The 12,793-nt window shown below is 63.1% G+C and overlaps 1 protein-coding gene and 3 non-coding genes across 5 annotated transcripts; 2 read left to right on the forward strand and 2 right to left on the reverse strand.

The window, feature by feature from the left end:
- Nucleotides 1-133: 133 nt before the first annotated feature.
- Nucleotides 134-7,494, reverse strand: TAF6L (TATA-box binding protein associated factor 6 like). Of its 2 annotated transcripts, none has more exons than XM_074813943.1 (10): nt 7,316-7,494; nt 7,123-7,209; nt 5,504-5,654; nt 5,345-5,395; nt 5,114-5,208; nt 3,931-4,005; nt 3,622-3,842; nt 2,733-2,865; nt 2,505-2,633; nt 134-1,016 (listed from the first exon to the last, which is right to left on the reverse strand). In XM_074813943.1, the coding sequence occupies exons 1-10, from the start codon at nt 7,460-7,462 to the stop codon at nt 258-260; spliced, it is 1,848 nt and encodes a 615-aa protein (XP_074670044.1). In that variant the 5' UTR covers nt 7,463-7,494; the 3' UTR covers nt 134-257. The 2 variants fall into 2 exon arrangements, with proteins under 2 accessions (XP_074670044.1, XP_074670045.1); XM_074813944.1 differs by having other exon boundaries at nt 7,123-7,204; nt 7,316-7,480.
- A 770-nt stretch (nt 7,495-8,264) lies between these two features.
- Nucleotides 8,265-8,455, forward strand: LOC141918983 (U2 spliceosomal RNA). Its single transcript, XR_012621856.1, has one exon. It is a non-coding gene; the product is annotated as a U2 spliceosomal RNA (small nuclear RNA).
- Nucleotides 8,456-9,801: 1,346 nt separating this feature from the next.
- Nucleotides 9,802-9,992, forward strand: LOC141918984 (U2 spliceosomal RNA). The gene has a single exon (XR_012621857.1). It is a non-coding gene; the product is annotated as a U2 spliceosomal RNA (small nuclear RNA).
- Nucleotides 9,993-10,976: 984 nt separating this feature from the next.
- LOC141918985 (U2 spliceosomal RNA) lies at nt 10,977-11,167 on the reverse strand. The gene has a single exon (XR_012621858.1). It is a non-coding gene; the product is annotated as a U2 spliceosomal RNA (small nuclear RNA).
- Between the last annotated feature and the right edge of the window lie 1,626 nt (nt 11,168-12,793).

Consider the following 12,793-nt stretch of genomic DNA (forward strand, 5'->3'; position numbering starts at 1 on the left):
CCCCATCCTCACCCCCTCCGTCCATTTGTCCGTCTGTCCGTCCTCCCCGCCAGGATTTCACCCCGCAACCTCCTCCCTCCCTTCTTGGCCACTGATATTTTGCCTTTGCTAGCCACCAGGCCATGCTTGCGCCTACGAACCCTCCGCAACGAGATTTTATTAAGCTCCGGACGCGCGTTACAGTGGCCGCGGGACACGCTGGCCCGGGGCTACCAGCCGGCTCGCAGGGGTGGGCCATGAGCCCCCCAGCACCCGCCTCAGAGCAGGAGGTGGAGGGAGTACTCGGCCCGCGGCCAGCGCCGGGCGGGACGGGTGGTTCGGCCGATCATGGGCAGTTTTTGGGCGTAACGAGAAACGTGGCCGGGTCCGTGGTGTTGGGGGAAAGTGGTTTGGAACAAACGCCCCTGGCAGCGGCGCCCGGCTTGACGCCCGGCGATGACGAAGCTGAAGCGTGGGGCTCCGCGAGGCGCAAAACGGCATTTTTGGAAAACGTCGCGAGCGCCCGGGCGGTGACCGGGTTGTCGGGGGGTTCCGCGGGGTCGGGCCAAGCTGGTGGGGCGATGCAAGGTGGGGCGACCGGGCGGGGGTTCACCCCGCGGGCTCTCCTCTTCCCGCGGGCTCACCGTGGCGTTGGCTGTCAGCTGCGGCATTTTCCGCGTCGCTCCTTCGCCTCCGAAAGCCGGCGGCTCCTTCCGCGGTCCCTCGGGGGTAGCGGGAGGCGGCAGCGTCGCCGGCGGCAACCCGGTCCCGAAACGAGCGGCCAAGCTGTCGCCGAAAAAATCGTAGAGCTCGCGATACATCTCATGAAGGGAAAGCGCGGGAGGAACGGGGGCCGTGGCCGAGGGGGGGCCGCTGCCGCCGCCCCCCAGTTGTAGCAGCGGCCGCCCGAGGCCGAACCCCGTTTCCGAGGGGGGGTCTTGCTTGGGGCTGTGTCGCGGGGACCCCTCCTGCGGCGCCCCGGCCCCCGCCGCCGGCTCTTGCTGCGCTTTCATCTTCAACAGGCGCTCGACGGCGACCTGCAAAAATGAGGGGGGGGTGGAAATTCATCGAATCCCAGAATCGTTCAGGTTGGAGAAGACCCGATGATCCCGAGTCCAACCCTGGGCCCGACTCTACAAAGATCGAGTCCAACTTGCTCACCCAACGCTGCCAAGCCCAGCACTGAACCATGTCCCTGAGTGCCGGAAACAGGGAAAGAACAAAATAGTCTCAAAAAAATCTGGATATTAGAATTTTTGGAGTAGAAGGTGACATTTCACAGAATCATTCAGGTTGGAGAAGACCCTCAAGATCATCAAGTCCAACTCTTCACCCAACGCTGCCAAGCCCAGCACTGAACCACGTCTCTAAGCGCCGGAAACAGGGAGAGAACAAAATAGTCTCCAAAAAATCAGAATATTAGAAATTTTGGAGTAAAAAGTGACATTTCACAGAATCATTGAGGTTGGAGAAGCCCCGATGATCCCGAGTCCAACCCTCAGCCCGACTCTACCAAGTTCTCCTCTACCCCACATCCCTCCACAGCTCATCCCAACGGCCCTCGAACCCCTCAGGGACGGGGACCCCACCCCCTGCCTGCGCAGCCTCTCCCACCACTTTTTCTAGAAAAATTTTTTTCCTAATGTCGAGTCTAAACCCCCCTCATTGCAGTTTAAAGCTGTTCCCTCTTAAACCCTCACGGGATTTATTCTCCAGGCCCTTCCCCAGCCTCATTGCCCTCCTCTGCCCTCGCTCCAGCACCTCAAGATCTCGCTCGTGTTGGGGTGCCCAAAACTGGACACAACCCTCCAGGTGTGGCCAGGGGGACTATCATCTCCCTACTTCTGGTAGCCACGCTATTTCTAATCCAAGCCAGGATGCTGTTGGCTTTCTTGGCCACTTGTTGGCTCGTTATCAATCAATTAACCTCCCCGGGTCGCTCTCTGACCGGCCACACCTCCCCAAGCCACTTGGCCTTGTTGAAGCTCATCCCGTTGACGCTGGCCAAGCCAACCTGCCCATCCCGTTGACGCTGGCCAAGCCAACCTGCCCATCCTGTTGACGCTGGCCAAGCTAACCTGCCCATCCCGTTGACGCTGGCCAAGCCAACCTGCCCATCCCGTTGACGCTGGCCAAGCCAACCTGCCCATCCCGTTGACGCTGGCCAAGCCAACCTGCCCATCCCGTTGACGCTGGCCAAGCCAACCTGCTCATCCCGTTGACGCTGGCCAAGCCAACCTGCCCATCCCGTTGATGCTGGCCAAGCCAACCTGCCCATCCCGTTGACGCTGGCCAAGCCAACCTGCCCATCCCGTTGACGCTGGCCAAGCCAACCTGCCCATCCCGTTGACGCTGGCCAAGCCAACCTGCCCATCCCGTTGACGCTGGCCAAGCCAACCTGCTCATCCCGTTGACGCTGGCCAAGCCAACCTGCTCATCCCGTTGACGCTGGCTAAGCCAATCTAGCCAAGTCATTATGGTTGGGCTACCTGCGAGGCCCTGTTGCTTGCCCAAACGCGACTCACCAAAATGGCTCCGTAAACTTTGTGCCCGTCGGCTTTGACCTGGGCGTTGGAGACGGAGTAATCGTCCAGCACGGCCTGGAGGTTGGCCCAGTACGTGGGGAGATGGGGGTAAAGCACCCGCTCCACTGCCTGCGGGAGGGACAGACGGACAGACAGCGGCGCGGGGGGGGGGACATCGGGGGGGTTACAGCCCCCCACGTGTCCCCCCCGCCCCGTGTCCCCTCTCACCTTCCAGCCCAGGGCGTGCAGCCCCACCACGGCGCCGTAGTGGGAACAGAGCGGCCGCACGGGATCGGCCAGAACTTTCTGGAGCGAGAGGAGGATTTGGTGGTAGAGGCCGCTCAGGAGGTCGCCGTGAGTCCTGGGGAGAGCGGGAGCGCCAGGCCCGTTGGGAAACGCCTCGATCCACCCCAAAACGTGGGGTTAACCCGCCTTCTTCCACCCCAAAATGTGGCTTTTTTAACCTGCCTTATTCCACCCCAAAATGAGCTTTTTACCCCACCTTCTTCCACCTCAAAATGTGCTTTTTTTTACCCCACCTTCTTCCACCCCAAAACGTGGCTTTTTTAACCCGCCACATTCCACCCCAAAACGTGCTTTTTTTAAACCTTCTTCCACCCCAAAACGTGGCTTTTTTAACCCACTCCTTTCCCCAAAACGTGGCTTTTTAAACCCACCTTCTTCCACCCCAAAACGTGGCTTTTTTACCCCACCTTCTTCCACCCCAAAACGTGGCTTTTTTTTAACCCACTTCATTCCCAAAACGTGCTTTTTTACCCCACCTCCTTCCACCCCAAAACGTGGCTTTTTTAACCCACTTCATTCCCCAAAACGTGGCTTTTTTAACCCACTTCATTCTACCCCAAAACGAGCTTTTAACCCCACCTTCTTCCACCCCAAAACGTGGCTTTTTTAACCCACTTCATTCCCCAAAACGTGGCTTTTTTAACCCACCTTCTTCCACCCCAAAACGTGGCTTTTTTTTAACCCGCTTCATTCCCCAAAACGTAGCTTTTTTACCCCACCTCCTTCCACCCCAACCCGTGGTTTTTTTCCCCCCGCCTCCTTCCCCCCTCCCCTCCCCGTGGCCGTCCCGCTGCCCCCCCGTGCCCCCCACCAGAAGATGCGGCTCAGCAGCATGGCGGCGTAGTCGCGCAGCGTCCAGTGGTCGTTGAGGGGGTTGATGGAGGCGGCCAGCGGCTCCAGGGCGCAGTACATGACGCTGCCGATGAGGCTCCGCACGTACGAGCCCAGACACAGGAACGGGTTCTGGATCAAGCTCCGGGCGATGTGTAACAAGCGGTTGAGCTGCTCCAGGTCGTGACTCACCGATTTCACCTACGGCGAAAATTTAATCCTGTCGGGGAAGAGTCGGGGGATGTTGTTTCCCCCCTTTATTTTTTTTTTTAGAACCCCCAGCGCTCACCCCGCTGACCACGTAGACGAAGTAAGGCAGCAGGGCGGCGATTTTGGAGTTGGTTTGGAGGTCCTGGAGGGCTACCTGTGGGTAAGAACGGTAGCCACGGCTTGTGGGGTGGAGAAAAGGGGGGAACAACCCTCGTTGGGGTGAGGGGGGGGGAGAAAACCCCTCGTTGGGGTGATGGGGATTAATTAGGGGGGAAAAACCCTCGTTGGGGTGATGGGGATTAATTAGGGGGGAAAAACCCTCGTTGGGGTGCTGGGGACTAATTAGGGGGGAAAAACCCCTCGTTGGGGTGATGGGTATTAATTAGGGGGGGAAAAACCCTCGTTGGGGTGCTGGGGATTAATTAGGGGGGAAAAAACCCCTCGTTGGCATGATGGGGACTAATTAGGGGGGAAAACCTCTTGTTGGGGTGATGGGGATTAATTAGGGGGGAAAAAACCCACCGTTGGGGTGGTGGGGATTAATTAGGGGGCAGAAAACCCCTTATCGGGGTGATGGGGATTAATTAGGGGGGGAAAAACCCTCATTGGGGTGATGGGGATTAATTAGGGGTGGAAAAAAACTCCTCGTTGGGGTGATGAGAATTAATTAGGGGGGAAAAAAACTCCTCGTTGGGGTGATGGGGATTAATTAGGGGGGAAAAAACCCCTCGTTGGCGTGATGGGGATTAATTAGGGGGGAAAACCTCTTGTTGGGGTGATGGGGATTAATTAGGGGGGAAAAAACCCACCGTTGGGGTGGTGGGGATTAATTAGGGGGCAAAAAACCCCTTATCAGGATGATGGGGATTAATTAGGGGGGGAAAAAAACTCCTCGTTGGGGTGATGGGGATTAATTAGGGGGGAAAAACCCCTCGTTGTGGTGATGGGGATTAATTAGGGGGGAGAAAACCCCTCGTTGGGGTGATGGGGATTAATTAGGGGGGAAAACCTCTTGTTGGGGTGATGGGGATTAATTAGGGGGGAAAAAAACCCACCGTTGGGGTGGTGGGGATTAATTAGGGGGCAGAAAACCCCTTATCGGGGTGATGGGGATTAATTAGGGGGGAAAAACCCTCATTGGGGTGATGGGGATTAATTAGGGGGGGAAAAAAACTCCTCGTTGGCGTGATGGGGATTAATTAGGGGGGAAAACCTCTTGTTGGGGTGATGGGGGGGGTTGGGTGGGGGGGGGGGTGTCCCACCTTCATGAGCTGGGGGTCGTCGCCCAGCACGGCGCGCGTGACGTGCTGGTAGTACTTGAGCAGATCGTCCGTCAGCGTGGAGACGGCGCTGGGCACTGCGGTGACAGGGGGGGGGGGGGGGGGGAACGGCGCCGTCACCCCAAAATCCAACCCCAACCCCGCTGTGTGTTTTGGGGGGGGGACACAAGAGCCCCCCCCAAACCCACCACACCCCCCCATGCCGCTCCTCACCGGCTCCTTGCGGCTCCAAGTTGCCTTTTCCATCCAAGTAGGAGACGTGGACTGGAAGAAGGAGGCGACGGTGGCCACCGGGGTCGGGTGGAAACTGGGGGGGGGGGAGAGTTTGTGGGGGCGTTGGGGTGCAGAAAAAAAGGGGGGACCCCCCCTCACCTCGTACGGTCGTCTCAGCGCAGCCCTTGGGGATGTTGGTGGCCAGGGCCAGCTCCACCAGGTTGACCTCTCGGTCCTCCTGGAAGTACAAGTCGCCCTCCTTGATGGCCCGGAAGGGCAACGCGTCCTGCGAGCCGTAGCCACACACGGCCTGCGGGGGAGAGGAGGGGACGTGCTGCGGGGTGACCCCCCCCGACCCCAACCCCGCTTCCCACGGGGACACCGACCAGTGGCCCCAGTCCCCTAGGGACAGCCCAGTCCCACCAGGGTCCCCAGAGCGTCCCCCAGTTCCCCCCAGTGTCCTCAGTCCGCCCAGCATCCCCCATCTCCCCAGTCCCACTGGTGTCACCAGTCGCCACAGAGTGTCCCCAGTTCCCCCCTGGTCCCACTGGTGTCCCCAGTCCCCCCCCAGAGTGTCCCCAGTCCGCCCAGCATCCCCCATCTCCCCAGTCCCACCAGTCCCCCCAGTCACCCCAGTCACCACAGAGTGTCCGCAGTTCCCCCCCGGTGTCCCCAGTCCCCCCCCAGAGTGTCCCCAGTCCACCCAGCATCCCCCATCTCCCCAGTCCCACCAGTCCCCCCAGTCACCCCAGTCACCACAGAGTGTCCGCAGTTCCCCCCCGGTGTCCCCAGTCCCCCCCCAGAGTGTCCCCAGTCCGCCCAGCATCCCCCATCTCCCCAGTCCCACTGGTGTCCCCAATCGCCACAGAGTGTCCCCAGTTCCCCCCCAGTCCCACCGGTGTCCCCAGTCCCCCCCAGAGTGTCCCCAGTCCACCCAGCATCCCCCATCTCCCCAGTCCCACCAGTCCCCCCAGTCACCACAGAGTGTCCGCAGTTCCCCCCCGGTCCCACCGGTGTCCCCAGTCCCCCCAGCATCCCCCATCTCCCCAGTCCCACTGGTGTCACCAGTCGCCACAGAGTGTCCCCAGTTCCCCCCTGGTCCCACCGGTGTCCCCAGTCCCCCCCCAGAGTGTCCCCAGTCCACCCAGCATCCCCCATCTCCCCAGTCCCACCGGTCCCCCTAGTCCTCCCCAGAGTGTCCCCAGTATCCCCAGTTCCCCACAGTGTCCCCCATCCCCAGAGAGTGTCCCCAGTCCCACCGGTGTCCCCAGTGTCCCCACCAGTGTCCCCAGTTCCCCCAGTCCCACCGGTGTCCCCAGTGTCCCCACCAGTGTCCCCAGTTCCCCCAGTCTCACCGGTGTCCCCAGTCCTCCCAGTGTCCCCCATTCCCCCCAACATCCTCAGTGTCCCCAGTCCCCCCCAGAATGTCCCCAGTGTCCCCTATTCCCCCCAATGTCCTCAGTGTCCCCAGCCCCCCCCAGTGCCCCCAGAATGTCCCCAGTCCCACCAGTGTCCCAACACTGTCCCCAATCCCCCCGGTGTCCCCAGTCCCACCAGTGTCCCAAAAGCATCCCCAGTAACCCCAGAATGTCCCCAGTCGCCCTGGTGTCCCCAGTTCCCCCAGTCCCACCAGTGTACCCAGTGTCCCATTTCCCCCCCAGCATCCCCATTTACCCCCCAGGATCCCCAATATCCCCAGTCCCCCCCCCCAGCATCCCCAGTACCCCTCCCAGTATCCCCAGTCCCCCTCCCAGTCCCCCCAGCGTGGCGGCCGTTACCTCCACGTTGCTCCAGCGCAGCGCCCGGTTAAAATCCTCCACGGTCAGTTTGCGGCGGCGCGTGTGTTTCATGAACTGGGAGCTGTTCTAGGGGGGGGGGACCGGCTCCGTTACCGGCTCCATTACCGGCTCCGTTACCGGCTCCGTCCCCGTTCGCGGCGCCGCTCCCGGGCCTGGCCCCCACCGGCCGTACCTGCGTGGCCTCCCGCAACCGGTAACAAACATCCTCGGCCAACAAAGCGGCCACCTCGTCGCTGAGCTCCAGCCCGGTGCTCTCCGCCATCAGCCGCACCGACTCCCGCGGCAGCTCCACGAACCGCCGCTCCTCCCGCTCCGACATGGCGGCACCGGGACACACACACACACACACACACACACACACACACACCCCCCGCTGAGGGGCGGGACTTCCGGCGTTTGGCCTAGGAGGGGAGGAGCGGATGCAAATTGGCAAGTGAAAGGGGCCAATCGGGTCGGGGCGAAGGGGCGGGGCGGTGAGGAGCTCAATGAAGTTAATACGAGAGAGGGGCGGGGGTATGTAAATTGACAAGTGGAGGGGGCCAATCGGATTGCGGGGAAGGGGACCGGAGGGCAGGGTTGAGCCGCTTGAGGGGCGGGGATATGCAAATAAAAGCACTCGAGGTGGTGCCAGCGAGGGGGGGCAGGTCAATGCAAATGAGGCGCCTTAAAAGGCGTGGGGGCGGAGCGTGCGGCGCGCGGCAGTGGCTGGCGCAGGCGGGGAGGGGGCGTGGTTATGCTAATTGAGCCGCCGGGAGGGGCCGGTCGGCGGGTTGGGAGGGAGGGCGAGGAAGGAGGAGAAGCGAATGCAGATTGAGGCGTTGGAGCGGCCAATCAAATTGCGGCGATGGGGAGCGGAGGGCGCGGTGAAGCCGCGCGAGGGGCGGGGATATGCAGATTTCGGACGAGGAGAGAAACGTCGCGGGGGCCGCCGGGAGGGCCCGGTGGCGGCGTCCCGGGGCTCTGCCGGGGGTCGGTGTCCGCGGGGCGCGGCGGTCGGGCCTTACTGCGGCGGGGAGGGAGCGCGGGAGGCGTCGGGGGCCGTTTTGTCGGGGTCGGTGTTGTGTCCGTGCGGTGTGTGTGAGCGCGGGGGTGTGGGTCGGTGCGGGTCGGGGGTGGGGGGTATCGCTTCTCGGCCTTTTGGCTAAGATCAAGTGTAGTATCTGTTCTTATCAGTTTAATATCTGATACGTCCTCGATGAGAGGACTTTATATTAAACGGATTTTTGGGTGTGGGAGTTGGACCCGGAGCTTGCTCCCTCCGCTCCGCGCATCGTCCCGGTATTGCAGTGCCTCCGGGAACGGTGCCCGCCCCCCCGGGGGTCCCTGTGCCGGTAAAAAACAGACCGAGACGCTTTTTCCACTCTCCTAAACCCCCTTTTCCGCCCCATTTTTATCCCCCCCCCCCCCCCGTGTCTGTGAGTCGCGCCAAAGCGGTTCCGTGCCCGGCGCTGGGACTTTGGGCTGCTCCGGCCCCGGCTGCCAGACACTGATCGGGTGGGGGATTAATTAATTAGCGTTAATTAGTGCTCATTAGAACAGCGCTCACGTGAGGGTTCTGCGCGTGCGGGGGGAGGGGCCACGCCTGGGCGGGGCCCTTCGGGAGCTGGGGGCGGGTTGGAGGGTGCTAAAGAGGGTTCGTTAATTAGAAGTTCGTTTAATGGCCGCGGTAATTAATCAGATGTTCCTTTAATTGCCGGGTTTATTAATCAGAAGCTCGTTTAATGGCCGGGTTAATTAACTGATCAGAAGCTCGTTTAATGGCCGGGTTAATTAATCAGAATATCGTTTATTTCCCGGGGTAATTAATTGATCAGAAGCTCGTTTAGTGGCCGCGTTAATTAATTGATCAGAAGCTGGTTTAATGGCCGCGTTAATTACTAATTAGTCCCCGCCCGCTGTCCCATGGCTCCCCCCGAGCTGCCGACCTGGCCCTGCCCCCCCCCGCTCCCCTGAGCCCCCCCGGGGGTGCGGAGCTGCGGGGGGGGCTCCGAGCGGCTCCCGGGAGGGAAAAGGGGTTCGGGGACCGGGGGGGGAAAGGAGGGGCCGGGGGGGGGGCGGTTTTAACGTGAAAAAGGGGAGATTTCGCTCAGCCCGAAGGAAGAAATTCCCCCGGGGGGGGGGGGGGACTGGCTCCTGCCCGCGCGGGGAGTCTGGAGGGGGCGGGGCGAATGCAAATTGAGGCGTTGGAGCAGCCAATCAGGGTAGCGGGGAAGCGAAGGGGCGGGGTTCATACGAGAGAGAGGCGGGGATATGCGAATTGAGCACGGAGAAGTGTACAGGGGCCGCCGGGAGGGGCCGCTCGCGGGAGCTTCGCGGGTTGGGAGGGGACGGGGGGGAGCGAATGCAAATTGAGGCGTTGGAGCGGCCAATCAAATTGCGGCGATCGGGAGCGGAGGGCGCGGTGAAGCCGCGCGAGGGGCGGGGATATGCAAATCTGGGCGAGGAAAGAAACGTCGCGGGGGCCGCCGGGAGGGCCCGGTGGCGGCGTCCCGGGGCTCTGCCGGGGGTCGGTGTCCGCGGGGCGCGGCGGTCGGGCCTTACTGCGGCGGGGAGGGAGCGCGGGAGGCGTCGGGGGCCGTTTTGTCGGGGTCGGTGTTGTGTCCGTGCGGTGTGTGTGAGCGCGGGGGTGTGGGTCGGTGCGGGTCGGGGGTGCGGGGTATCGCTTCTCGGCCTTTTGGCTAAGATCAAGTGTAGTATCTGTTCTTATCAGTTTAATATCTGATACGTCCTCGATGAGAGGACTTTATATTAAACGGATTTTTGGGTGTGGGAGTTGGACCCGGAGCTTGCTCCCTCCGCTCCGCGCATCGTCCCGGTATTGCAGTGCCTCCGGGAACGGTGCCCGCCCCCCCGGGGGCTCCTGTATCGGTGAAAAACAGACTCAAAGACTCGCCAGGTTCGCGTCGCGCCGCGGCTGATCCTTGCTCGCTCTCCCTCGCTCCGCTCTTCCTCACCCTGCAGCTGCCAGGAGGCTGAACACAAACCGTGGGGGTCCTACAGCCCAACGCGCTTCTACAGGAACCTCTACAGCGCGCAGGTGACCCCAAACACCCCCCTGACACCCCCACACACACCCCCCCAAAGTTCCTGGGGTCCGCACGGCCCCGCTGGGGGGGGGAGGATGATGATGGCGGGGGGACACGAGCGAGGGGCAGCGAACGAGTCCGTGTGTCTGCGCTGGGCTGGAGCGAGGGGCAGCGCCCGGGCGTGGAGGTTGGTGGGGGGGGGGCAGAGAAATTGGGGTGAAAGCGGGGAAAAACGGGGGCGCAGCTCAACTCTGTGTGTGTGTGTTCCCCCCCCGCAGGCAGCGGCCTGGGTGAACGTGTTCCTCTGGTGCCTCCTGACCGCGCGGCTGCTGCTCCTGCGGCGCAGAGACGCCCCTTTCCCGCTGCTGCGGCGCGACGAGCCCGAGGGGGGCGGCGAGAGCGAAGCCATTTTCGGGGGGCGCCCGAGACGCCCCTGAAAAGCTGCTGGGGGGGGGGGGTGGGGAGGGGCCAGACCGGGGTCAGGAGCGGTTGGGGCGCGCTGCGGTGTGGGAAGGGGGGGGGGTGTGTGTCCCCACCGCGGGGCTTGTTGGGGGCTGAGGTGGTTTATTAAAGGCGATTTGGGCCCAGACTCGGCGCGAGGAGGAGGAGGAAGGGGGGGGGGGGAGGGCTCAGCGCCTCCCGCAGCCGGATGGGGGTTGGACAAGCGCCCCCCGCGCCACAGCGCCCCCAGAGCCGGGCGGGTCGGCCTGAAAATGGGGCAGAAAAGGCGATTTTGGGAAAGAAAAGCAGAGAGGAGGGTGCGAATGTCTCTCGGTCTGTCTTTAACCGGCACAGGGACCCCCGGGGGGGGCGGGCACCGTTCCCGGAGGCACTGCAATACCGGGACGATGCGCGGAGCGGAGGGAGCAAGCTCCGGGTCCAACTCCCACACCCAAAAATCCGTTTAATATAAAGTCCTCTCATCGAGGACGTATCAGATATTAAACTGATAAGAACAGATACTACACTTGATCTTAGCCAAAAGGCCGAGAAGCGATACCCCCCACCCCCGACCCGCACCGACCCACACCCCCGCGCTCACACACACCGCACGGACACAACACCGACCCCGACAAAACGGCCCCCGACGCCTCCCGCGCTCCCTCCCCGCCGCAGTAAGGCCCGACCGCCGCGCCCCGCGGACACCGACCCCCGGCAGAGCCCCGGGACTCCGCCACCGGACGCTCCCGGCGGCCCCCGCGACGTTTCTCTCCTCGTCCGAAATCTGCATATCCCCGCCCCTCGCGCGGCTTCACCGCGCCCTCCGCTCCCCATCGCCGCCATTTGATTGGCCGCTCCAACGCCTCAATTTGCATTCGCTCCTCCCCCTCCCCGCCCAACCCGCGAAGCTCCCGCGAGCGGCCCCTCCCGGCGGCCCAATTAGCATAACCACGCCCCCGGACTGCGCCAGCCATTGCCGCGATCCGCACGCTCCGCCCCCGCGCCTTTTAAGGCGCCTCATTCACATTGACCCTCCCTCGCTGGCACCACCCCGAACGCTTTTATTTGCATATCCCCGCCCCTCGCGCGGCTTCACCGCGCCCTCCGCTCCCCATCGCCGCAATTCGATTGGCCGCTCTAACGCCTCAATTTGCATTCGCTTCTCCCCCTCCTCGCTCTCCCGCCCAACCCGCCGACCGGCCCCTCCCGGCGTCTCAATTAGCATAACCACGCCCCCTCCCCGCCTGCGCCAGCCACTGCCGCGATCCGCACGCTCCGCCCCCGCGCCTTTTAAGGCGCCTCATTTGCATTGACTTGCCCCCTTCCGCGCTCCGCCCCACCCCCTCATTTGCATATCCCCGCCCCGCCCCGGCGAAACGCCGCCGGCCCGAGCGGGAGCAGCCGGAGCAGCGCGGGGGGGGGCGGGGGGCGGCTCCCTGCGGCGGGAGGAACTGCTGGGCAGGGTCTTCATTAACACAGCGCTGCTAATTGATCCCTAGAGCCCCTCTGGCAGCTTTCATTGAGGCGAGACCTGCGGGCGAAGGACCACGCGCCCCGGGTGTCCCCGGCGCCGCCCTGGCCGGGGCCGCTTTAAAACCCGCTCGGGCGGAATTGACGGGAATTAACCCGCGGCGGCGAGGTCCGGGCGGAGCCAAAGCGATCAGCGAGTCATTAAGCGGCTCGTTAAGGTCGGGCCTTTCCAGCTCCACACAGATCATGTTCAAGAGACCCGCGGGAGCTTTTTCCCCCAAAACGGCGACCGGCGGGGAAGATGTTGGAGGAGCCCCAAGGCCCCGGGAGGGCGGAGGCGGCAGCGCCGAGCGGCGGCTCCGCGGGAGGAACCGGAGCGGAGCGACGCGGATCGGCCGCAGGTGCGGGACGGAGCGGCGGGGTTTGGACCCGCGTGAAGAGTTGGGGGCTGGCAGCGGGCGGGACAAACCCCGCCGGCTGGACAAAGCTCATCTCCTACGCCAGGGCGACCTGCTGGTTGCATGAGGGAGAGGCTGGGGTGGTGTCTGCCTTGACTTCAGCGAGGCCTTTGACGCCGTTTCCCACGGCGTTCTCCTGGCGAAACTGGGGCTGCTCGAGGCTCGGGTGGGCACGCGCTCGGCTGGGTAAAAAACTGCCCGACGGCCGGGCCCGGAGAGTGGTGGGGAAGGGAGTTAAATCCGGTTGGCGGCCGG

This window comes from Strix aluco, unplaced genomic scaffold, assembly GCF_031877795.1.
Source record: "Strix aluco isolate bStrAlu1 unplaced genomic scaffold, bStrAlu1.hap1 HAP1_SCAFFOLD_173, whole genome shotgun sequence".
Classification (NCBI taxonomy): Eukaryota; Metazoa; Chordata; class Aves; order Strigiformes; family Strigidae; genus Strix; species Strix aluco.

What these genes read in the sequence shown, in the direction of transcription:
- TAF6L (XM_074813943.1), bottom strand. Translation starts at nt 7,462, where the DNA reads ATGTCGGAGCGGGAGGAGCGGCGGTTCGTGGAGCTGCCGCGGGAGTCG. An exon ending in TGCGCTGGAGCAACGTGGAG is followed by an intron (nt 5,655 to 7,122) that starts GTAACGGCCGCC and finishes TCTCCCCCGCAG; the next exon opens with GCCGTGTGTGGCTACGGCTC. An exon ending in CGCTGAGACGACCGTACGAG is followed by an intron (nt 5,396 to 5,503) that starts GTGAGGGGGGGT and finishes TCCTTCTTCCAG; the next exon opens with TCCACGTCTCCTACTTGGAT.